Source organism: Rhyacophila brunnea, unplaced genomic scaffold (assembly GCF_057557595.1).
Source record: "Rhyacophila brunnea isolate RB1 unplaced genomic scaffold, BYU_Rbru_1.0 scaffold_3, whole genome shotgun sequence".
Taxonomy (NCBI): domain Eukaryota; kingdom Metazoa; phylum Arthropoda; class Insecta; order Trichoptera; family Rhyacophilidae; genus Rhyacophila; species Rhyacophila brunnea.
The window spans coordinates 31,118,210-31,145,899 of NW_028232965.1; the positions used below are offsets into that span (position 1 = coordinate 31,118,210).

Below are 27,690 nucleotides of genomic sequence, written 5' to 3' on the forward strand. Positions count from 1 at the left end.
AGAACCGGACAGTGGCGGAGTGTGGGGTGGAGAGATGACGGCGGCCTGCGTTGACGACGGTCCTCGTTGATATGTTTGCTCATCAGAAATGCTTTTTTTATATTTACTAGAGATCCCTTCACCCAGACCTCAAACCTGGCCTCGATCGGTCGCGAAGCCGCCAAGACCGGGTCCTTTCTTCTTCCAATCATGCTCACTCCCGATAGGCACCACATATAAAGGGGATAGACTATAAAATCGTCTAGGTGGCCCAAATATATAAGCACATTACCCTAAGCAAGAATTGGAGGCTTAAAATACTTTTCCAAGGTGGCACGTACACTAACGGCCTCCGTCATGCTGTGGCCTTTTTCTAGAAAAAGCTGTTGAATCTCGATGTTTTTTCTCTCTAGAGATATCACTTAGCAGTAGTGAATAATTTATTTCGGTTTTGATGTCCACACCCATCCGATATTAGAATTATTTCATTGTATTTTCCTGCTTTCGATGAGATGAGACAAATTCATTAGCCCCACCCATACACCCACCATTTTCCTCTTGCCATGCATATAGCTCTACGCCATCATTATTAAGAATATGGTGAAGTTGTGTAGTTGCAACTTTTGTTTATAATACATTTTTGATACCTGTGTTTTTGGACATAGCAGCACACTTTGGAGACCCATCGTGATTACTAACCATCCAGTAATACTTCTGGTACACTCCTTCATTTCATTTTTAGTCTTTCTAGCATCATTTTCTTTTAAATAATGTGGCTATTGTATTCCATTTCTGAAACAGTCTTCATTTTATAACCACAGCAGATGGCAGTGATGGCACACTGATCTTTTCGTGGTTGGTGGATACTGATTTTTTGGTATTTAAGGATAATTCTGCTGCTTTATGACTATTTTCCAGAGACCATTTTTTATATTCATCATGCATTTGTATTTTGGATCAGAAGCACGATTCTATATACACCCTGGAGGTATTTTCTCTGAAATAATGGCTGGGATCTTTGGGAATTAGATCCTACCACAATGTAACATTTTCTCCACAAATCTCTCCCGTTTTGATTTTTGGTTGCACTACCAATTATTTATCTTCAGTCAGATCCTTATTACCTGTCATTGTTGCTTTCAATTGGCCACCGTCATCGAGACATTTGTAGTTGTTTACCCAACTTTTAAATTAATTCTCGCCTCAGGGTATTTATAAAAAAAATTGGCAAACGCGTAATCTTGAATAATTGCGAGTTATATTGTTTTTTTTATCTGCCATGTAGGCATTTTCTAGAAATTATTGAATATCTCTCACAAGTCTCGCTTGTGAAAATTCCCTACAAAGAAATGACCTGACAGTTTTTTTTCAATCACCATAAGTGAGCATGCATCTTTCAATCTGTCGTGCAAAACCATAATGCATAATATAAAAACAAACTATGTGTGGCTACTCTGTAAAAAAACATTACACTCTCGATATCAAAATACCATCTATATGTTACTATAATATAGATATAGTTGTTTTTGTGAACTGTTGTTTTTGAACCTTACACAAATAGCTGTTTTATTTTATTTTGAGAAATAACTTCGGAGCGAGTTTACCCAACACATAGAACATTTTACTGGCATATAGAGAAAAAAATAAGTAATGACACCATATTTGTCATTTTTGATAAAAGCGACACATAGATGGTTTTGCTAAAACGGTTACGATATGTTGTGGTAGTATTTAGTCTATGGTTGCGACCATGGTGATCATTATCATGGTACCACTATTGCCAACCGTACTATAGTTATCGTATTTGTACTATAATTTTGGTCCGCTTACTATGTACGACATAAAACATGTATAGTACACCTAAAATACTATAATTTTGAATATCGGAAAAAATATGTGAAAAGTACTAAAATTTCGATATTTTCGTTCGATAAATTGGTGCAAAATACTATAATTTCGCCATATAAGAAGATTTGGAGAAGTCGGAAAAAAATTGCTCGAAAAACGTGAAAAAATCTCTTGACTGGCTTAAAATATAATTTCTTGAATTCTTAGGTAAGCATTTTTGGTCGGAAGAGGTACCTAAATAAAAAGGGGTCTCGGGAGTTTCTCAAATTCTCCGTTTTTTTTTCTGAGAAACAAAAAACCTATATATTTACAACAGATAACAACGCGTACTATATTTTTTCACCAAATACTATACTTTTGGAGGCTCTGTACTATAATTCCACTATGAAAAGATGGCAGCACTGCATCTGCATGGTACGGAAAATAAGTCAACGGGCAACATTCAGTTAAAAAGTCAGTTGGAAAATATCAGTTGGAATCAAATTTATCTATGGGAATAAACTTGATAAAGCACGTGTGAATTTTCAAAAACTCATTGTTTAATATCATTAAAAGAAATACATACTCGTGTTCAGTGTGTATTTTAATCTGTGGTTGAGACTGACAATGGAAACTAACTTCGGTAGAATACGTGAGTACTTTATTCTTATATTTTACGCACTATAATATAGGACCACTATGTTTATATTTCCCTGTGTAACATCGCTGTCCGGCGAACAAGAAACCGAAATTATATATTGGATAATACCCATATTTTGGGTTTTAGTTTTAGTATGTTTAGCGAATGATTACTGTCCTATATTTGTTGTTCCTAAATCGAAACTCATCGCAGGTTATGGTTATTTTAACATGCCGGCAGTTTTTAAATGTCTTTTTATTGTCAAACTGCCACAGCATATAGGTTAAAATAATTATATCCCGCTCGATTTTTCTTGCCCAGAAAGTTTGTTGATAAAAAGTAAACTTTATGTCTCGGTTTCTTACAAACATTCCATTTTCAACTATGACCAAAGGAGGAATAAAGCTATAAGTAGGTAGGTAATGTATTTTTAGTAAGTATATCACTAACTACGTCTTGTAAACCTCTATTATTGTTTTTGAGGCTATTCTTATGCTTATTACATTGTAGGAAACATTATTTTGATAATTTAGTCAATGAGATACCTACAAGTTTATTGTGAAATTGTCGAATGACTTGATCCTTGTTTTCAAATTATGAAGATGTCACAAGTATGGTTGCCAACAGTCCTAGTTTGGCCGGAATTGAAGCATTTGCCGGAATCCCGGTCGAGCCTTACCTGGGACGCACAATATCCCGGATTTCTAGAAAAACCAACCACTAATCGGAAATTCTTTAGTTACCCAGGAAAAAAAATCAATCCCCATTGTGCACGTAAAATACTAGGTACCTATTAAATGTTGATATGAACTTGCAGTGTGGAATTACCGGACATGCGGACGTTTTTATTAAAGATAGTTTCCTTTTAATTCTAGTTACAAGATCCCAAAGACGACTATCTGTAGAGTCATCAGATACAAGAGATGAAGATAATGTATCAAATGTTGGAACCCCCTCTAAAAAGTCCAGGGTAACAAGAAGGTTGTCCTCAAAATTGGAAGATGTACCAGAAATGGGTATATATTTACATTATTTATGTTTGTATTATCAATTCATCAACCGGCTCACCAGCATTCCATAAAATTATGAATAAATGCAATAGCAAGTTGGTAAACAATAGATCCTACAAGGTCATCCCGAAGAATAACTGGTGTTCCAAACTGACACGCGTGCCACTCAATGGCAGCATCGAGCTTCACTTTCTTCTTTGTTCTTGAACCTTGAAGTCAGATTTACCTTAAATTTGTCTGATAATTTGCTGTAGGTATCTATTACTTAATTTACATATGTAACTAAATGGTATGCAGGATTCAGGAAAATAAATTTAAAAGTAAAGTTGTGTTTCAACTCAATACCTCTATCTTACATTAATATGTGCTACCGTTTTGTGTTTTTTCCAGTAACAAAGTAGTTTGAAAAAAGGACCGAAACCAATTGATTTAAAACAAATTAAATCAAACACAATCTACTTATTTCTGGGTTACAGTAAGCTGTCTTAGGTTTTGGTTTTCTAGTCTAAAACGGTACGATAACAAACTATATGAGTCATTCCGATTATTTAAAACATGTTCTTTCGTTTCTTCTCAATACCCATAAAATTCTTGTTCATTAAAAATCTCTCAAAAGAATCATTTATATCACGGATTCCCAACCCGCAGCGTTCACGACCTAAGAGGAGTCGCAAGGTGTAGGCGGTTGGCAACTAAGTACTAAATAGTAAACCAAGAAAACATTAATATTATTTTTTTTAATGCTTTATGTGATGCATTTAAGACTATAATTACTTGTATCATAATTAACACAATTCCTATTGTTTTGTATTTAAAGTTTCGCCATGGCCTTAATTCGTGACTGGGAACATCATTGACCACAAATAAAATTATGAAGAAAATATGTAGTGCTGGTTTTTGTTATGGTATATGGTGGTTAATGAAAGCTTTTGATGACTTCCCGCCAGCAAATTTTGTGGTTAATTCAAAATAATTGAAACTATGTACAGTCTATTTATTCGGTTTAAACTCTATGCCCATCGTTGATCATAGAAGTAGGCGCAATAAATGATCTTTCTCCTTCTACACTCGGACATGGTAAAAAAAAAAATGGAAGCGCTATGACTAACACATAAGCTTTAATCGATATTTGTAAAACAGGCCTAATGACCATCCTGATATGGCCTGGTTTACGTATAAAATTAATAAAAAAAAAAAAACAGTTACAGGTGGTAGAAATAATAGTTGGTCTTCAGAAACTATAAAAAGTGGAATGTTAGATAGTAGACAAAGCTAGTAAAGTAAAACCAAATGCAATGTTATAATAATAATAATACATTTGAAAAGTTATAGTTAAAACCTATATTAATAATATGTCGATATTTTTCTTCCGATACGGTACCGATACTAATTATTGTCAATGATTTTGCTTTCAATAAGATATCCCTAGAATAGTAATATAATTCATAAAACCACTCTAAAAACTTATAGTGGGAGTTCAAGAACGAAAACAAAACTTTCCAATTATGTTCCGAGACCAATAATTCTGGTCACCCTGCACTATCACTCAACGACCAACTTATCGTATCAAGAAACTATTACTTGTGATAATGTCAATCGGTTTATTTTCAGGCGTTTCCAGTCCATTAAAAATAAGTCCAGCTGCAAATAATGCATTAGAAATTAATTCTCCTGCCAAGTCTTCGAGAGGAAAGCGATCCTTAACGATTACCACAGCCACCGACAGTCCGAAGAGTGGAAATGTGCGACGCTCGCAACGGCATTCTCCTGTGGATTTTGAAAAATCTCCCAGTCAAGTCGCCAATTCAGTCGGTTTGGAAGACACTGAAACTCTCTCCCAAGGAAAAATGTCATCACCGAATAAAACTATTTTAATGAAAAAAGACATCCTGACCGCTCTCAATACATTTGACTCTCCGAAGCCAAAAAAAAACCAAAAAGGTAGAATTAATTGTCTTATACCTATATATTTCTTCCTTGTAATTTATTTCTTCTATCATAATGAAAATTTGTATGGTTATTAAAATTACCAATAAAAGTAAATGAATTATGCATCACAGAGGGATCAGTCTGTCTGACAACTTTGCAACGATAATAACTGTTTACTAATGAAAGTCTCTCAACACCTGTACATGCAATACACTGAGCTTAGCGCTCAGGTTAACACAATGGCGGACATATAGAAATTCTTTGGAGATATATCTACTACATTTGTCTATAAATAGACGAGCGGTGCAAGCCTTCGGTTCATCCGTTATGCTTTGACTATAAGCCACCCTGTGTTTTTTTTTTTACTGTGGTCTACAAATCCCCACGCCCTATGCCAGGCCAAAGTAAAATGGATATATTGTCACTTTTTATTAATTGATATACAATAATTGGTTGTCATTCATAATTATTAATGTTTGATCATGTATAAAATGCACAAGGAGTTTTAATAATATTGCACAAAATCTACTGAGAGTAACGAAGAAGTATAGTGGCACAACTTAAAACTGTTTTATTTATTATTGTAGAAAAAGTTGGATCATTGGAAGCAGCCAACCCGAGAAGATCTCGAAGGCTTAGTACTGAATTGAACATTGTACAGGAAGACCCAATTAGTAAGTGATAACATATTTTCTCTAAAAAACTTGATGTGTACAGTAAAACAAAACAATGTTTCGGTTGGTCGATGGTGTGCGTGCGGATGGGGTACAGAAAGTCCCAAAACGTTCTCGATTTTTAATGGTTTTTTTTTTTCGTATTAATTAAAACACATTGATTCAAAATTAATAACCATTTATTAATAAAACTGATAAAAACGTTTTGTGATGATATCAATTTCTTCCACCAAGAGTCATTTGTTTGTGTCCGTCTTCCTCCACCGGAAACCCAGCGATTTTATAATCCCACGTAACGATGAGATTTGTGATTTTTCAATTTGTGTGTGAGTCAGGGTATGGACCTAATAGGTCGAGCAAGTGGCTGACATCCATTTCTCGTAAAAAAACAAAATCTGTTAATACAAACCTCTACTCTGTGGAGGCCCATGTGATCCTATTAAGATCGGACATGGTCGAAAAAAAAAAAAAAAACGATGAGACTCCCCCGTTAAAATTTATATCAATTTTTAATTGTTTATGCAATCTTGCCAGAGTAGGTAAATGCTTTTTTTCTATGTGAAAATTGTGGATCTTTCTTCTAATAACACCTTTTTTGAAATCACCGATGTTGATTTTGGTATTAATCGTTTTCTACTTCCTTTTGGGTGAAGAGAAAGCGGACTCTCCCCCCATTTTTTTAATTCGCCGTAACAGTACGGGAAGCCAGCTTTAGGGCTTTTGCAACCCTTTTCGCTACATTTATCTTATTAATGTATGTGTTACACCGAATGTGCGAAATTGACTATTACATGAAATGGGCAAAATTTTGGCTAATACATGTCAAGCCTGTTTGTTGCCTTATTCATGAATTAGGTAATTTTTCTGCTGAGTACATGAATTCGCCACGGTATGGAATTCTTGAACTGTCAACATGACAGAAGAAAAAGTAAATTTAATACGGATGGTTTTATTAGCTATAATTGGACATAATATAATATTATTATTATTAGGTTAGGTTTTGTAATTCTGAATTAAATTATTCAACTGAATGTCCATTTTGAGGTTAGCTATCAAGTGTCAACAAACTATCACAAACATTCAATCAACCATTGCACAATTGATACCCAAGCACGAATCAAATCGCGAAAATACTTTTCAATAAAATTCTTCCGTTATCATATTGTAGTTCTAGAATTTTTTGCGCATAGTAAATGGATATGAACGTCATTGTAGTTATTGATTGGTATATTTTTATATTATAATCAATGACATTTGACACAATTGTTTAGTTGCAAAAAACACCACGGAGCGCGATCATCTATTTTGACCATAGATAATATAAATGTACATTTTGACCAATGCATGAGCATTTAATACATTTAGTTTAGTTGCAAAAAATACCACCGTAGCGCTACTATCTAATTTGTCCAAGACATGAAGTAGGCAGAAAAATTACTGCCGATTTCACGCACTCTCCAGATATTTTGTCTAATTCATGAATAAGGCAACGGGCTTGCATTTTTCATGATTTAGGCAAAATTTTGCCCATTTCATGTAATATTCAATTTCGCACATTCGGCGTAACATATGCATCTTTATTTTCTGCATGCCAATACTCTACAAATTAAAAATGAGTTCTTTAGATTGGCCAGAAAGCAGTATGCCGCGCACTAATTTTGTTTTTTTCGACATCTGTAATTAAATAAAAAAATACGATAGGTACCAACAGATAGGTTTCAGAAAAATAATTACTTTTTGTATTTTTGGTCACAGTGTATTTTTGAGTAAAAACGAGATGTGCTGTCACTTCAAAGGTCGGAGCCGTACTAAATACCTGGCAGCCAATGACCGCGTATTCGTACGCATACAATCTACGAACTGAATCATTGTTTTGTTTTTATTGTACATATATATTAACCCTTTGATTAGTGAGTTAATTATTTAGCATATACATCTTGGGAGTGAGTTAATTTTGAAGATTTTTTTTATTTATGCATCAATGACATTGAGCTACTTTACAAGCTGTTTGTTGGCGAATTTAAAAGCGGGCGATTCAGCTACTGCGATTGTGATGACACAAAACTTTGCAGACGCAGACGCAGTAGGCCCACACGCCGGCGTGTAGCGTGTAAAGTTGACCGGCTTCCAACTTTTCTCGGTAGGTTGTTTACAATCTGCTTGTTAGCTTGTTCGATGATGACACTGGGCGACATTACAGGCAGATTGTAAATTTGCCAACAGGCAGTTCGTAAAGTAGCTCAATGTCATTGACGTTTTAGTAAAAAAAATTTGGGTTAACTTATAAGTTTTTAGAATATTTTTTTATTATGTACTATTACTATTTTTATTACACAATACATTATAGCAGTGCTTCCCAAACAGTGTAGCGACAGCACAGTATAGTAAAAGCCAGGTCAGTTGTTTTTATAAACATTTTATAAAAATATATTTTTATAAAACTATATTACTACTTGGATAGTTAATTATTATAGTCAAATAAATTTAGTGGCTCTCAACATTTCATAAAAAGTTTTTTTTCTAAATAATTTTACCTCGTGATTTTCTTCGAATGATTATCTATTACCTATTATAATTATTTTGATTGCATAATAAATTTATTTTTTTATAATTATTATGATACTATATTTTGGTTGGATAGTAAAATATTGTAAAATAAATTCAGTGGTTCTCAAGATTTTATAAAAAGATATTTTTTTCTAAATTCACCTCATGGATTGTGTTCCAACGATTGTTATTCTACTATAATTTATTATTTCGATTATATAGTAGGCTATAGCAAACCAGCGGTTCCCATTTTTTTTTGTACTTACAAGAAATTTCATTTTTTTCAAATGATTAGATATTATTATAGTGTTCTTATTTTGATTGGATAGTAATATAATGAAATAAATTTAGCGGTTCTCAACATTTTATAACAAGAAATCTTTTTCTCAGTTTATCTCAATGTTTGTCATGCATGGGTATTTTTTACGGCCCGTCATCATTAATTGTACTTCTGATTACGAATAACTTTTTTTATAATTTTTTAAAAAACATTGACAATAGATTAAAATTTGAAGAATTTGTTGTTTCGTAAATGTATTATCTCAGTACGTCTTCCTTGCGTCTCGTCTCACACTATGTAACCACTATTTTCTACATTGAAAGTCGATTGGGAACGATTGGAAAGAAATTTCGGATGGTCATATCGCTCTGGATGTAGATATTGTATGTAGATCAATAAGTATTGATAGTGTACCAACAGAGCTACAACTTGAGATTATTGATCTGCGGTGTGACACTGATTTAAGAGAATTACATCGTCGTGAAGAAATCTCCAAATTTTACAATGCCCTTAATTCAGACAAATTCGACCAACTTAAAGATTATGCAAGAAAAATGTTCATTATTTTTGGATCAACATATGTGAACAAACATTTTCGATCATGAACCTCAATAAAAATTCTTTACGATCAAATATCTCCGATGCCCATTTAGAGGCAGTTTTGAGAATATCAACTACAAAATTAACGCCTGAATTTAAAAAAATGTACAACAGTTTCATTCTTATCATTCATTTTTTGTAATGTTCATTCTTCGTGATAATAAATAGTGTATATCTAAAAATGGTATTTCACTTGCGGCCCGCCGCTCATTTTGAATTCTTGAATTTGGCCCTCCATCCTAAAAGTTTGCCCCCCCTGCTCTATACGAATCACTAGAGTGTCGCCGCACATGTGCGGCGATACTAATCAAAGGGTTAGTGTATCCATTATTATTTATATAGTTGTAAAGTTGATAATGACATGCCAATAACAAAATTACCATTGTGTGATAAGATCACTACTATTGAATATTTTTAATTTTTAGGAGAAGAAGAAGTAGATCCGGTTGCTGTTAAAAGTGCTTCAAAACCTAGAAGAGGTAAACGTCTGAGCACTGCTCCTTCACAACCGACGCTGCCTGAAGAAGTTGAAGATTCGGAAGAGACAAACGTGGACAAGCTTAATGAATCAATCATTAAAAAAAAATTGTTGACATCTCCAGATTGCTTGGTTAATGTCACCGACATGGGCTATGTTAGGTCTCCAAATATAAGCCTGATTGACATATCCATTATTGATAATAAAAGTAAAAATGCATCAGTGAAAAGTTTTGATTTTACAACATTGGAATCTGAAGCAAACAAGTCTATGAACAAAAGCTCTGCTTCTCCGAAAAAGTTGAATGAAAGTAGTAACCTGAAAGAATCTGAGCAATCAAAGAAAATGCATAAATCTTTGGAATTGAATGATATTTCGGCATCAAGCCTGTCGAACACTACGAAAAGCGGCAACAAAAGTATGTCAGCATTAGATAAAATAAAATCAAGAGACACATCAGGGGAAAATTCTGGGTCATTAAATATCAGTTCGAAATCATTAAAAGAGTATCCTCTTAGAAAACGTTTTGATAAATCTGGAAATTTAAGTAGTAGTGATACAATGTTTTTAAATAGTGATAAGACGGGTCCAAACACTGAAGATGAAACGGCGGTTGATATCAATCTTTCAAAAAAAAAAGAGAAGAGCACAAAACTGTCTGATACCTCTCAACATTCAGAACTGTCATTGTCTAGTGCTAACTTATCCACTAAAAGTACTCGAAGATCTGCGAATTCAGCTGCTGCACATATTAGTCCTAAAAAGAGTATTTATGAGAGCATCACTATCACTAATGTTAAAAATAACTCATCTATTTCAAACAATGATGCTTCGCTGTCAAATGTGTCCCAGAAAAGTACGAGGAAATCTAATGCGAATGTAATTGAACATGAAAATATCTCTAGTAAAGATGTCCTCAATATTTCTGAAGCCCTGCACCGAGCAAATGTCTCCCAGTCCAATTTATCTCTGCGCTCTACTAGAAAATCAAATGTAAATACTTCCCAAAACACTACTCCGAAAAATAGTAGCAACGCTGGTGCGCTAGATAATTCTCAACACTCAATTGAAGATGAATCAAATTCACCAAAGAAAAACAATAGAAAATCTGCCAAAGATTTCTTTGCCCAGGATACTCCAAACATTGATTCTAAAAGTAAATTGTCCCTGAGTAGTAGCAAAAATAAAATGAAAATTATTATCGACATTGCCACAAGTACGCCAAACACACTCAATAAAGAGGGTGCCCAAAAACCTTTATTGCATAAACCGTCCATAATCAATCTATCAAAAAAAGATGACAGTTTTGATATGAACTCAAGTAAATGCAGCAATACTGAAGTCTCTAAGACCAAAACTGAGAAAAATACTAGCAAACTAATAGAAGATTTGCACATGTCAGTGACTGAATATGCGCCTACTCCTGCAAAGAACTCAGATAAAGTTTCAAAAAATGACAAACAAGTATTTCAAGAGTCCGAAGATTCTGAAGACAGTATTAAACTCACCTTTCTCGACTCTGCGAGCGAAGCTGAATCAGATTACCGTTCCGGTGACAGTATGAATGAATCAGAAAGAGAGGAAATTGAAGATAATGAAATTGTCGAGAAAGGCGAATCGCTAAGGTCTGAATCAATCGAAACTGAACATGAATCATACTTAAAAGACTCATTCATATGTTCCGATGACACGGACAACGATCTGCTGAGCGCTAACGGAGACGATCTCAGCTCTGGAGATGATGAATTAACACAGTCTAAAAGTTCTAAAGCCAAATATAATCTCAAACAAGCTAAAAAACAGAAGGAGATGTCGAGGGAGATGTTTGAAGCGAGGCATTCTTCTGAATATAAGTCCAATTCGAAATCTAATACCAGCTGCAACTCGAAAAAGAACTATGAGAAAATTATTAATAATTCTAATCAGTCGAGCGATTCTGAAAGGGATGGTTCCAACTCACCAATGAAAAAAATTGATGACCGTTCCCCCAGAAATAATTCAATTATTCGAGATCCTCTATCGACAACGGTCTGTTTAGATGACAGTAAGGCAGATTTGAAAAAGAACTTAACGGGGATTAACAGATCGGATTCATCTGATGATTCTGATGAAGAAATGCCAACATCTCAAAATAAAAGCACATTAAGTATGAATGAAACTCGAATTAATAAAACTGCTGATCGCCTCTCGACAACAGTGATAAATCTTGATAATAGTGAAAAATCTGTTCATTTGAAAAATGAGAAACAGAATTCGACGACCAATGAGCAATGCGACGCCGATTCACATGACGATGATTCTCTATCATCTCTGAGTGAAGGAGAAGAAATCAAAAATATTACATCTATTTACGAAAAACAACTTGAAGAACTGCGTAAAGTTAATCTTCCTGTAAAATCAAATGAATCCTCCACATCTGCTGACGAACAGTCAGATGCGGAAGAAAATATTTTTACTCTAAAATCTCCCAACAGTATTCGTCAACTATCCAAAACAGAGAAATCATTGAACTTGAGTGCTGAGAAATCTCTACAACTTGGAAATAGTTTTGGAGATAAAACGAAAAGGGCGAAATCACCAAAGGCTTCTACGAATTTAGTTGTTGAAGAAATGCATGAACTAAACTCGGACACATCACGTATATTAAATACCACAAATCCTAAAGATCTATCTGCTACCATTTCAGAGGGAGGGATTGTAAAAATCATGAACTCTTCAAAACGTGATAAGAGGAATTCATTGAACAAATCTTCAATCGGGGATGATGTTGTGAAGATAGATTCCCCGAAATTGCAAAGCAGTTTTTGTAATGCTCCAATTGCGACAGAAATGAACTCGAAATCGCCAAAAGGTTCGAAGCAAAATAAAAAACTTTCAAAATCACTCAACTCTTCAAAAAGTAATATTGTTGAAGGTACTGAAGACATGGAAGTTATCGGTAAGCTTATAATAAATTCATATATTTATAATACGCATCATGATATTATTATTCATTGACTATAAAGCCCCTTTCACATTGGACCAAGCATCGTGAATGTTGGCACCCCTTGATGTGTGTAAAAACACCGACATTGTGTCAAAGTACGGCAAACATTTGCCGTACTTCATACTGTCTCACTCTCTACACAATGTTGACCATATATATTCGACTTGCTTGGCCCGATGTGAAGGGAAGCATAAGATTTTTTTTTACACCACAAATCACCAACTCAGTCACAGATTGATGTTTGTGAGAACAAAATAACTTGTCGGATTGTTCATGAATTTTCTGTAGGGTGTAAAAAACGATAACAGGAAGTCGCTGTAGAAGACTTCTCAGTGTTGTCATTTTTTGAGAAAACAAATCCAATGAAATTAGGTTTTTTATTTATACCAATTCTATTCTCAGTAATTCACAATAAGTTAAATTCATTATCGTCGCTGTAGGATTGGTTTGTCGAATAGACCAAATGTTCGGGAGACGAAAAACAAATTTCATAATCCTATATTTAAATACATGGAGATACTTAAATTGTTATTTTTACAGCATACGAATGATGTATTCATTACCGTTACAAAGTAATTTAAAGAAAAGGATGGTTCTGGTCCATTTAGTTACAAAAAAATATCCTGCATTAAAAGGTCGATTTCGACAAAAACGGATATTCGACAAACCAACCCTATAGCGACGTTATGTATTGATAATCAACAATAGAAAAACTATTTCACATCTTAATTATTATGATAGTTAGGTTGAATAACTCATTTAGTGCTGACACTGTGACTGGCGCGTTTGCATTAGTTGGCCATTAGATATAATTAACATGTTATTTAAATGTGGTAATTAATTAGTAATTATCTGGTCAGCAGTGAATGCATTAATACAGGATAATTATCGAGTTTGGAAAGAGATGAATCCCACATTAGCGGATAATATTGCTGTCAGTATTTATTAATTAAATAATTAAGAAAACACAAATAATGATTTAATAAGTAGAAGTGAACAGTATACATATTAAATATATTGATGACCTAATCTTTATCTTTATTTTTTTATAATTTACAAAATAAAATCTTTTAATTGGTATTTTTAGCAAAGTTGTTGACAAAACACATACATACTGGGAAAAATCTTTTTCAGTAAAAATATATAATATCTACCTATCAACTCATCATCAATTTTAAAATAATATGTGTCTGTTTGAATACAGGACAAAATACACAGAGCTAAATTCAAATAAGAATGCAATATTGGGTTATTATGCACATATGTTTCACACATCAAAATATTACAATTGCATAGGTCGGTCCTTAATCGGTCACAAATAATATTATCACACTAACCTCATCAGGCAGCGGGGAAAGCCATGCCGAAAACCTCTGATTTTGATCGATTTACAATGCCTGAGACCACTGTAGTGAGAGAATGCCTCTTCTGATCGAAATAATTCTGATGTAAATTTGGGCGTAAAATCCCAAACTGAGTAATACAGTAACAAAAAAATATTTTTTTGAATTATTTATTTTTACCCACAAAATGGGTGTACCAAATAAGAAACAAAAACTTGGTGGAGGTTGTAGTAATAATTCGGGCAGACAGCTTCAAAAATGGTGGACCGAAATGTATGGCGTAATTGAAAAAAGTGATAAAGCTATAATATTATTATGTTTGCTATGTTTTGTAAGTACTATCTAGAACAGGGGTTCCCAACCTTTTTGTACTCTAGAGCACATTCTAAAATATCGGTAGGGTGGCGGGCACCACCTATTTTTAATCGACAAACTCCTTCCATAACTTCTCATTTTCCCAAAATTTATTTTCTTATATTCATAATTTATTAATAAATAATAAACAAAAATGTTTCAAAATAATAAATTCAAATTGCATACACACAGAGAAATGTATTTACAAAACGTAAACAAAAAACAAATACAAAGAAAACATTTTACAAAAAAATAGAATATCAATATGTCAATGTGATCTTTGGCATTGCATATCATTGGCCAGTGCCTCATAATTAGGAGAGTATGACGATAATCCTGTTAGTAAACAATCATAAAGATGCTCATCGGTGAGTCAAGATCTATATCTTGATTTTATTTAGTTCATGTTTGAAAACAATGATTCGCATAAATATGTCGAACCGAAAAATGATTCAATTTTATATGCCGCTTTTTTCAAAAATGGGAACTTTTCTCTGTCCACTGTATTCCAAAAGTCCTCTGATATTAAGGATTTAAGCAAAATATCATTCTTAAGCTCCAAAATTTCTAACTCCAGTTCTTCTGTCTTACCTTGAACAAAATCTGCAATACATGCGGCCATTTCCATTACATTTATTTGGCAAGTAAAAGGATTGATACAAAAGGAAACAATTGGCTCGATATCTGTAAACTGCAAAAATCTCTTATCAAAATCATCATAAAATAAAATCACCTAATTCGTGTTTCGTCAGACGAAGATGTCTCCTAGCTAACTGTCGCGACCCTAACGGGGCAGCCATCGCAATCACAATGACAACAACGCGGTTCCAGGCGGGGAATGCTATTTGCACATCACTCCTTGTACACGCCGCATACCCGAACTGAGCCGATGATCGCCGAAGCAATCGGGACGGTACGAGCACGTGACTACTGTCACATGCTTCGGCGCTCATCGGCTCAGTTCGTGGCATTCGTTCACTTCGAGTTTTCTGCGTGTGTCAGGCTAGTGGGAAAATTCTGTCTCTGTCGAATAATGGCGGGCACATACGAATCGTTCCGCGGGCCCCCTGGTGCCCGCGGGCACGGGGTTGGGAACCCCTGATCTAGAATATCATTTTTTAATAAAAAACAATTTTTTTCTCCGTGAACAACTGCTCGGCACGTCGAGAGTCGAAAAATAATACTTGGGAAATTTTGGCACTCCTACATAAAAAGGTTCGCAAACCCTAATATATACAAACATCATTCCCAGTATTTGGGGAAATATTTATAGTACTGCAACACTACATTTTGACGTACTTGTCATGGCGGCAACGCATGCTAGAGGAGTGTTTGAATCTTCGTTGCAATAAACCAAAAGTTTAGTATTAATAATGGTAACGTCACTCCTGATCGTTTTAGACATATTTTTGTTATATAATGCTTCATATTAGGTATATTAATAGATCCGTACACTATGGGAGTGTAATATGAAATGAGAAATTTGGGGTCGTTTCGCATTTGAAAACGGAAGTCTCATATCGCTCCACTGGAGGAGATGGTTAATTCACAGTTTTAACACGTGGACAAGAAGTTCTTGTTGCACAGTACATAATATGTATATATTATTTGACGCCCACGATGGTGAAGCGTCTTACTCGTCAGATTATAATGTCGTGTGCCTCGGGCTCAAATCTTGGGTCTGGCAAGCAAAATACACATATTGTTTTTTTAATTTGTGTTTGAAGTCACCTAATAGTGGGCCAGTTGAGCAAGTGGCTAACATCCATTTCTCCTAAAAACAAAAATCTGTTTATACAAACCTCTACTATATGGAGGCCCATATGATCTTATTGGGATCAGACATGGTCAAAAAAAGAAAGAAGAAAATGTATATAGTAAAGTGTATTGGTTCAATTAATGACTAAATAATAATATGATGTATAATTATCATCTATGTATGTTCTTATTAAATTTCTAATGAATATTTATTATTAATAGGGGAATCCAAGGAGCGTCATCCAAAAACAAATGAATCAATTGTGAAGAGACTCTCAATGAAAGATGACACCACATCACCCCATCAAAAGGTTTGCTTAAATTATATTTATTTATTTATAACAATAAAAACGTTTTGTATAACATATGATAACGATTTCAGAACACTCTTAGTATGGTGGAATTGATACCTCTTTGAAGGTTGTTGAATATTGTCTGCATTAGCACCGCTGAATACATTGTAAAAATAACCAATCTTCTTTTAGCCTTGTAACACTAATGCAAGGTGTTTTTATCATGACCTACTGGCTCGTTATTCATCGGTCTCAGTAACCTTTTTTCCGCTTTATTTTCATTTTAAATACACCATCTGCATAATATGTAATAGTAAAAGGTTTTTCTTCAAAGTTTTTAATTAAATTGCATTATTTTTCAGAATCAAACCAGTCCAGGAATAACGAATCTAGCGAGTTTATTCAAATCTCTACCAGAATCTAGTCTTAAACTCTTCTCTGATGATGAAAATTCTTCTAAAAATAAAGACCATATTGCTCGCGCAACAACAGATTTCAAAGTAGAACAGACTAAAACTACACATACAACGGGCAATATAAGAAAACGTAAAAACAGAGATGAGGATCTGACCTCGACTTGGACTAATACAGCAGGCGACTTTGAAGTGGTGAAGAAGATGAAACAACAATATCCGTCTCGCCCCATTACGGCCTCTGATTCCGGCTGCACCACTTCCTTCAGTGTGGTCTCTTTAGTGAAGCATCCTAAACAAATTCTCAAAGTGGATAATCAACTTGAATCTAAATTTTCCAATTTCAAAAATGATATGTTATATGGTAAACGAGTCAAAAGGGAACAATCCACCAATCTATACCAAGTACAGCAAAAACTTAATTGGAAAAAGAAAGAAAACTTCTTTTGATCGTAAAAGTTTGACACAATTTTTTTTAAATTAAGACCGAATTGCTGAGGGTTGCATACTCAATCTATTTCATTTTGTTAGAATATTTTAACCCATTGAGATATATAAGTTGAGTGCCAGATTAAACATTTTTTTCGTAACCAGATTAAAAATTAGATTATTATTATAATTTGATTATTATTTTACTCTCGTATGCAACCCATAAATAAATTATCACTCAAGTTCCTGCAAGCAAAACTAGCTATTAAGTTTATTCCAATAAATTTAGTTAAATGTATTACATTGTAAGGTACAATTCACATCGTCAAAATCAAAAAAACCTAATTTTGTCCGAATTCATAGTTACTAATGAAAAAATCTAATCATAAACATGTAAGGTGGTAAATCAGGGAAGAAGTCGTAAGTTCATTTAATTTGTTTGCCAATCACTAGATGTCATTACAGTAACCTCTCGTAGTAGCAAAATACACATGCTAGTCTGAGACTGTGATTCGCAACCTTTTTTGTTTGTCAGAACCCTTCAGCCTTTTTTTTAAATTTTGCCGGGAACCCCTACTTCGCCCACTCAAATGTTATCTAAATTCATTACTTACTACAAATTTCAATCAAAATTCTTTAAAAATCTACAAATATTCACTAGGCATTAATTCGCACCACATTCGAAAGTTTTGTAATCTTTACATAATCTACCATCAAAAGTTGTATTATTTGTATTCCTTACGAGTCTGTGCCCTCTTAGAATGTCGTGTCCTAAACAACGCACAAACTACATACCAGGAGCCCAATTTTGGAACAAGCAGTATCTTAAAATATGAAACTCACTTGAAAACGCGATAGCTTGAAAAGTTAGCATGATGCTATCAACATGTAAACAGGAAAATAACCTAAAATATATAGGAATGACATCATATTTTATTAGTAACCTTTAAATCTAAATACAAAATAACATGATAATATTTAAAAACCAAAAAAACAGTAAATTACAGAACCTTACGACATTACGTTCAATCTGCCAAAATTAAAATAGACGAAGCGACAAACGCCTCTACCAGGAAGCGTGTGAAACTCAGAAGCCTCCGCGACTTTTAGATGCGGCTGTAAAAATCAAAGCAGAAATAAAATTTCTCCTACAAAATCGAAGCAAGCTGCTTGAATAGCTTAGATACTGCCTGTTTCAAAAATTAGTCTACAATACAGTATGTCACTGCCGGTATGGTTAGTAAACAATGATTAGTACTGTCCAACAAGAAGGTTTAGGCAATAGCCGGAAGTCGCTATCGTCGACTAAATATGGGGAGCTTGTTAGTTCACAGTTTTAACACGTGGACAACTCGTCGCTAGAATCGAAGTGCGGTTAAAAATGGGAGGAGCTTGTTAGTTCACAGTTTTAACATGTAGCCAAGAAGATCTTGTTGTATAGTAGTTACCTACATTTATTTATTAACGAAAAGTTTTCAATGTGTACCTACATTTTGGGTGAGCTATTCCGAATTCGTACAGCCAGAAAGAACCCCAGCTGAAAATCACTAGCCATGGGACGGAGTTGTCACATTTGAAAATATTGTGAAAGAACGAGGCGTCAGCTTATTTTTATGATAATTATTTACAAATTTACTCAACATATTGGTAGCATCATTAATATACTTATCCATAGTTAAGTTTCTTTGAAAGTAATTACGATTTTTTCTTATTTTGCTTGAGTTTTTGTTGCATATGTACTGGCTTTATTTTATTTTCCGTATAAATGTGAGATACTGTTCTAAATATTATTTTTTTAAATCGCTTTATCTAGCATTTTTTTTAAATATTCAATTCATATTAAAATTTATTTCCATCGTTCACGAAAGGTTATATTATTTTAGAAAAATATGCTAAACATTATTTTGATTATTTTGATAAAATATGCCCTTCAATTCAGAAAACTAGGTTATGCCATGCACATCTATATAGACATTTCAAACCTCTTTTTTTTTTTGTGCCATCTTTCCCTAAGAAGTGGAGGAGGGTGGATCGTTATCCATGTTTGTATGGTAGTTTTTCATGTTATTGTTCCTACTTATGAAGAAGTATGTTTAAATCAAAATTTATTACACTCAAAAATCTAGCCACGTTAAAATTAGGTATCTTTCCCTGACTTACCCATATAATTTGCCATGCGGTTAGGTGTAATGTCATCCATCCAAAATAAATATAATTAAAGAAAAAACTTTCCCCATCAAATTGTGATTACGTATGTCAGTACCGATGTACCAGTAATGATTAATCTGTACACCTAATAAACTTATTAGTGTCTGAATAACTATGTAGTTTTTCAGAATTGTTTGTGAGCTGGGCTTGTAACAAACTATCCTGTTCATACTGATTTACTTGTCCTATTTGAATCGTCTATCACTATGGCGGCGACCTCGAGATAAATTTACCAATGTTTTTCATCATAATATAATGAAGTATAATATATCGTCACTGTTCTGGCAGAAGACACTAATTCTAAAAAATGACATATTGAGTTAGTACCAAAATGTTCCTTATTTCAAACTTTACCGTCTGGAAACCTTCTTAATACATAGACAGTCTTTATTTTAAAGTCATCCTTTTTACGATTACTTAATAAACTCACATGATAGACCATTATTTCACACATTTTAACAACTTCAAAGTCAAATTACTCAAAACTAGTATTCTCCAGTTAGTGTGTTCTGCCAGAACAGAGACGATATTTCACCTCTATGTGGTGCCTAATTTCAAAATACGGTCAAAATCTACATTAAAGATGTGCGTATTACATTTGCAATTTCATATAATAATGATCTATAACTTCTAAAATGATATTTACAAAAAGATTATTCACTAATATTGATTTGTGGACAGTTTTTGAAACTATACACATTCATCAATTCTCACGAAATTTAAAAAAGGCATTTTGCCTGAAACAAATGCCTTGCTAAGAGTTTTTACCACCATGGCCCCCACAAGGCTGACATGGCTCTAGCCCAGGCTCAGGAGGAGGCCCAGTGTGACAGATCAATCGAATAAGTGAGATAAACACACATTACAAATTTGCTCTAATAGTAAAAAAAGTTGCCTGCGGAGCGCTATTTTACTTCATGAATATTAACATTTTCTCCTAAACCAACCACTAATCATAATTCAAGTGGATGTATTAAAAAATTACTCAAAATACACAGAATATCATTAATTTTACCTCAAACACCATATTTTGGAAAATGCTACGATAGTGTCCATACTGTCACCTTAGCAATAAGTAGGGGGGCCCGCCAATGATCCCGGCCTGGTGGCCTACTTCAGGATGTGAGGGCCATGGTCGCCACTCTTGCAAATTTATCAAGATGCAGAGATTAATTTTAAAATACCCATAATTTCAACAAGTTGACGTGATGAAACGAAATATTTAGGTCAGATTTTCTTAACTAAACCGTGCTTTCTGTCGTTAATAGCTGATACTCATATGCCCCAGAGCATTTTCACTCTGGTGTTTGTTAGTGAGGTATTTAGAGTACAAATATACAGATATCAGTCTAATGTTATTTAATTACGTATTGTATAATATTGAAATATTTTAATCTCAGGTTCTTTGGTATAGGTCAGCATTATGTTTAATAAGTTTCTTTTTAATTTTGTTTTTGTACTATTTTACTGTTATTTACAACCTAATGGACATTATTATGTTTGGTTGTTTATTATTTATTCATCAATTTTTACTTTTAAGGATTTTCTGAAAATGTTACTTTTTCCAATAAAAATATTTTCCTAACTGTTTTGTTTTATTATGGATTATATTATAAGTAATAATAATTATTATAATACATGAATTTATTTACCCCACCCTGGTGCACATCACCACCCAGCAGTGGCGAAGGGTGCCTTTTGAACGTGGGTAGGCTGTGATAGATAACTGAAAAAAAGTCAAACAGCCACATTTGTACTTGAATTAAAATTTTTTCATCTTCAGTATTTTACTAAAAAAAAATATTATATTTTACATTTTTATAATACCTAGATGCAAAGTAATACCCAACTAATTCAATATCAGGCTAGAAAATTTTGCTGTCAAGCGTTCAGACTGTGAGACTATTCGGTTCAGCCCAGTGCATCAAAATGATTGAACATTATTACAAAAATTATAGGTACCGTTCGTTGTATGGATCGAAAGGCTCATTATACGTGATAGTAAGACACCAATTTTGACATTGTGTGTAATTGTATATATGTGTTTGCATGAAATGTACAAAATTAATTAAAGCCTTTGATAGATTGTGTTGTGACGTTTCTGTAATTGCTGCATACGTATTTGTGCCAATAGCTACATGTCCGTCTAGTTAAGCAAGCTGGCAGTCAATTTATAATACATCCCTACAGACAGATGTCATAAAATAATGAAGTTATTTAAATATGTTATTAGGCAACATTCTTTTAATAAGGTAGGCTTTAAATAATCGCCCAGTATGAAGTCTTCGTTACTGCCTCTGATCTCTGATCCCATAAAATAATATTTAATTGATATAAGTCATTGGCCAGCCAACAGCTGAAGTGGACAAGAGCTTTCACCCAGATCAAGAAAAGATGTGAGGTCCTTTTTTTGTTTAGTTTGTGAGGTTTGAGTCCCACGTGTTCTATGTTCTTTAGCTATTTCAAAATGATGTATTTTCAATACGCTAGCTAATAGAGAAATGCACAGAATTTAAGTCCAAAGGGGAATTTATCCAATTTTAAATATACAGACACATTGGTTATTAAATAAAATACAACACAATATTATGTACCTAATATTAGTTCATTTATTTTAATATTTTTAGTTGCAACCAGTTTCGTCTTCAAAGGCACATCGACAATACCCCTTCGACGCGAACGAACGGCCTGACAAATAAAAATAAGTGGAATTAGTACCAACTACCTACATATTGTGTTTTATTTTAATTAATACAATTAATTTCCACCAAGAATTGACAGTTAACACCATACAAGAAAAATAATCGCTTATTGTAAAATTACCCGAAGAGAAGACTATCTTGCTTCACCGAGTTAAAAAAAAGTACCTAACTCTATCTAATAATAGGTTGAGCAAGTGGCTAAAACCCATATCTCCTAAAAACAAAATCTAAAATCAAAACCTCCACTCTGTGGATGCCCATAAATGATCCTATTGGGATTGGCATGGTCAAAAAAAGAAGATAGGTAGGTATCGGAATCTACACAATTTCAATGATAACTTGTTCCACTATAAATAGTCATAGCAGCCTGCAGTGGATCGGTGAAGTGACGTGCGCGCCTTGATCCAACCGTTGTATTTGAAAAAATCAAATCGAATCGCTCTAATTTTTCACGCTAGCGAATCACCAATTTTATTAATTTAATAATTGGTAGGTAGTAATATTAGGAGAATAATATCGGCCATGTGGCAACCCTAAACGTTTTGTACATTTTTGTATTATTTACGAAAAAGGATGAATAGCTTAAACATTTGCGATTTTTTTTTATTGCCCTTAAATATAAATAAACCTAAATAGTCTTAATTGTTTTTTTAGAAAATGAAAATCGATTAAGTTGCCGTAGCAAAGCAAAGCACGTAAGCCAAACCATCTCAAAACACCCCCTGCAATAAACAATGGAATCGTCGGGCTCGACTATTTCTATATTTTAAAAAGTCTAGTCTAATTCTTCTCAAATATTACAGATAACATGCTCAATAATTATTAAAACATCATATGATTCATTAAAAGTAGCTACATTTGTAAAAGACATTGTATCAACAAAATAGTATTTTTTTTGTTCCGTGCCCAACAATTTTGCCGGTGTAAACAAACCGCCATTTTTCCCGGTATTTTTTACGTCAAAACGAGCAGTGACAAGAACGGATAGTTACTGTCATAACATGGCACAAAAGTGTAATTGCAGTTACAATATTCTTTAAAATTATCTGTCATTGTATGTGATGGAATATATAGTGATAATTAATTGGAAAAAATAAATATAGTGAATAATCCAAGTGGAATATTGAACATTTTGTATTCAGACTTTCAGATTGTGATTGTTGGTGGTACGGCTCGGTTATTCATTACAAACAATAAATACATCAAAATTCTTTGCCAGTGACAGCATTCTGCATCATTGTCCTCTAATTTGATTTGTCAAATTATGAATTTTAATTTATTTACTTTTTAACAAGTAGGCACATAGTAGGTTCCCTCTTTTTTCAACAGACCTCCATTGATTCCGTCAGCCAATGGTGTTATGGCGGGAAGATCACGTGAACGAGCGTGACCAATCACAGAGAAGCGATTTGAAATTCGAGCGTTCCTTTGTGTTTGTAAAACCAACATCACAGAAAACAGTGTAGTTTTGTATGGAGTGAGTGGTATCTGTGGTGTATCTGTCAGTTTTATGACAGTAAATACGTTTAAATGTGTGAAATTGAAGATTTATCACTAGGGCACCAGGATATTTATTTCAATAAATATTCGGTAAGCTATTTATCCACCTATTTGTAGATAATTATAGTTGATTTGTGTCAATAAATGAAGAAAATGTGTTCATGTTAAGTACATCAACAAAATGGAATGGCCCAGTCCAACATATCCCGCTCTTTTTGTGCCGTACGTCGAAGATTACATGCATTCATTCTCTTTACTGATATGTCACATTAAAAACTAGACGATATTTTTTCGTGAATATTGTTATTTGGCAGCTGCTCGAAGCTTCATGGACCAAATTTCTCATGTATTTTTATTTACCGCCCGGCTTTTATTATTAACAAAAACATTGCTCTTCGATACCCCATGAACTGACTGATTCCCTGTTACCGATAGGAACGACTATCTTGGTTCTTGCAACTTGGAAAAATAGTGTTTATCGTGAAAAAATATATTTCGCCGGCAAATAAAATTGTTGACGGATTATAAAATTATGATTACTTTGATATTATTATACTACAGATCTCTACTCTTCAAGGTTATAAGTTCGCCCTGTTGATAAATCAGACGTACGTCCGTCGCTCTCACGAGATATTTCAATATGAAATAGAAAAGGACAACAGTTTAATAAAAGGGGTTTATTTCGTTTCGCAGGCTCTTTGGCAAAATCGCGCCAAATCGTGAAAAAATTATTGCCGTCAATGAACTCTATTCGATGCTCACTATTTAATAATGAAGGTTGTACGATTCCGCTAAATGTGTGGAATAATGACCCCCCGTCTGCGAACTGGTAAGTCCTCCGTAGCCCACTAAAGATTCCGACATAGGTACCTATTCAGTATATTTTTAGGCGGGAACATTACCGAGCATAATCGATTAGACGTAATAAAATTAATTGTTTTTTATCATAAAAACGCCGATATTTCTGAAGTAAGTGGGCTCAGAATGGAAATATCGAAAGATGGGACAATGTCAAACGAAAACAAATTAGGTGTCTAATGTTTACATATTTACGCATGATACAATATTATCAGGTAGGTATTTAGTAATAAAGTAGTGTCCCTATATTGTCACACGTTGATATTCATATTATTGTACCTAGGATACATACTGGGGTGCGCGCCACTCCCTGTAAGAGTGATCACTGATCAGTGTTTTCCAAAGAATTAGTGTGGGCGAACCACCCAATTTTCCCCAGTAGGTACCGACACCGATGTAGGTACTTAATAATATTATTTTCAGGTTCTGAAATTACGCATTACACTTCGATACCTCAAAGCTATTGCATTATTTCGACAATTTGTTTTTCATTTTTAGATAAAAAGTATTCAATTCTATATTATCTAAATAGTACTATTTAGATATGGCACCCGAAAGAACTGTAATAACATGTAAAACCCCAACCACTGGCACGCAGAACGTCCCGATTGATGGTATCACTGTTTTTTCGTAGCTTTAGATTTTTGACTGAATTTTCATTGTAGGTGAAAAAAGCGATCAGATCGGAAGGATTAGGTACCTACCTACACCCCAGAACCGTTTCGTCTTTGATTCTGGTGGGATTTTTTAAAATTGGAAGAATACCTTAAAAACGCTTGGCTGAAGTTAAAATTATTAATTGTTGCTCCTATATTTTCTAACTTTGCATAATTCGCTACCACTGATTTAGGGTTAATCTGATCGATTCTGTCAGTAGGTAGTCATTCATCATTACTCTGGGTTTACTCATTTCGTGTGTTCCAGGGGCCGATTTAACCATTCGGGGGCCCTACACGCAGCACCAATTGCCCCCCCCCGCAAAAATTACATATATACCTGTTCATTTGTCCACATTTGTTTCAAGTGTACGTTTTTCAATTCAACGGACTTGATATAATTAATTATTTACTTATTTACATTCTTCTTCATCCCTTCATTATCAATTTACAGTAAGTGCAACAGATGGATGTCTTCTATAAATAGAAGGCCTTGTTACGGACTATTAGGTATATTGTTGTCACCATACATTTTTGTTTCCTTCGGTATCATTGAATATATGGAATAATAGGTAATTAGTGAATGACAATTTTAATATTTTTATTTATTAATGAAAAGAACAGGAATGAACACGTGAGAATAAATAATTTATGTGGCCTTATATTTTTCTGAAGAATACAGTTACATTTGGTTTTGATTTCAAATAATAATGAAATGCTACTTCTTCAAAATTTACTTTGGTAATTAACAACAGTTGTTACTGCGACTTGCAACTGTATTTTTACGCTCGTACACAACTTATTGGTAAGAAAAAAGACTCCTACTATTGGTTTTTTGCGCCCTTTTTTTAAATCTTTACCGTGGGCTCTCTTTCTGAAAACGGGACATTTCGGTATCCCGAAGCTGTGCATGGGGACAACGGGATAGGACATTTAAAAACGGGACGATCCCGTCCAAAACGGAACGTATGGTCATGGTCACGTTACTCATCCAGCATTCATGCACCTATCGTTGCCGTACTCGTACTGTCTCTGGACCTATCTTTTCTGGAAGGGGGTATATTGAGTGGTTACGGGGAATACACACTTTGCCTTTTAGGATATAATGTATGTTATCATGTAATATTCCTTTTACCGTAAGTTCTTCAATTAATAATTGTATTTCAGTAGATTTTCTAATTGTATATACCTATTCTGTACTTTTAAAAGTTAAAATGAAACTAATATTCGATTAAGTATCCTTATTTTTTATTGGAAAAGCCCATCCCAAATACACACCGATTAATAAAATAATCAAAAGAAAGTCATCTGTTGTCGCAGCAGTCCACTTTTGAGTAGGTAGGCCGCCGGTAATAATTATTGTAAAGATAAACAAGGTGTAAAACAGATACCACGGTTCGAACCCCGCTATCATGCTATTGTATTATTTGCACGTGCTTTACCTGTCATATTTACGTTGTACGAGAAACACATATCTACTTATTACGAGTATGTTAGTATCTACAAGTCTACACCCACAACTTACATTAGATACGTTGTTAACTTATTCAATATTATATTTATTTTATTATGTATCTGTATGTAGATATTAACTCATAGGTAAATTATACTAACCAGTGAGTATTCAATATTTTTAAAGCATGTTCGTTGAACAGAAATATATTTTTTATTATTAATATATGGGTACGTAATCTATTAGCACCGAATACTACCAATGTACCCTATATTACACTCCGCATCGGAGAATATGGCAGGGACAGGGTCGCGCCGCTTCTGTGCGGCTCCCTCCCGCCTTGTGAACCGGATACAAATGGAAATAACTATTTATTTTAGTTCATGAAAATATTAACACCAAATAAACGCTAAAATCCTGCTATCCATTATGATCGAGTTCTACCACGTGGGTACACTACACACCGATTCGATTATGGGATATTATTCAACTCAACTTTAAGTAATTGTAAAATACAGTACCTATATAGGTATACGTAATGTAATTTACATTAGGACCGTGCACCACAGTGGATGAAATCTTATGACCATACTGTCGTTCGAAATTCTCAAGTCGAACCTATAGAATTTGCATTAATTTATCTCCTGCCATTATTACTAACATAGTCGTGTATTTAATCAATAGCTATTATCATCAGTGATTGCGTCGAATAAGTAACATTTTGTCACTGTAAAGATTATAGAATGAAATCTACGTACCTAGTACCTTTTAAT

The 27,690-nt window shown here is 33.9% G+C and overlaps 2 protein-coding genes across 2 annotated transcripts in view; both read left to right on the forward strand.

The window, feature by feature from the left end:
* The first annotated feature begins 2,297 nt into the window (after positions 1-2,297).
* On the forward strand, positions 2,298-19,449 carry LOC147068217 (uncharacterized). The gene is made up of 7 exons (XM_085952120.1): positions 2,298-2,458; positions 3,322-3,462; positions 5,068-5,397; positions 5,973-6,059; positions 9,912-12,902; positions 16,628-16,716; positions 17,061-19,449. Exons 1-7 carry the CDS (start codon positions 2,434-2,436, stop codon positions 17,559-17,561), a joined length of 4,164 nt encoding a protein of 1,387 aa, XP_085808246.1. The 5' UTR covers positions 2,298-2,433; the 3' UTR covers positions 17,562-19,449.
* Positions 19,450-23,352: 3,903 nt separating this feature from the next.
* The window catches only part of jumu (Forkhead box protein N4 jumeau), a 37,814-nt gene continuing 33,476 nt past the window's right edge, over positions 23,353-27,690 (forward strand). Inside the window, exon 1 of the mRNA XM_085952121.1 lies at positions 23,353-24,040. Within this exon, the coding sequence (XP_085808247.1) occupies positions 23,981-24,040 (60 nt within the window). The 5' untranslated portion in view covers positions 23,353-23,980. The remainder of the gene's footprint in view (positions 24,041-27,690) is intronic.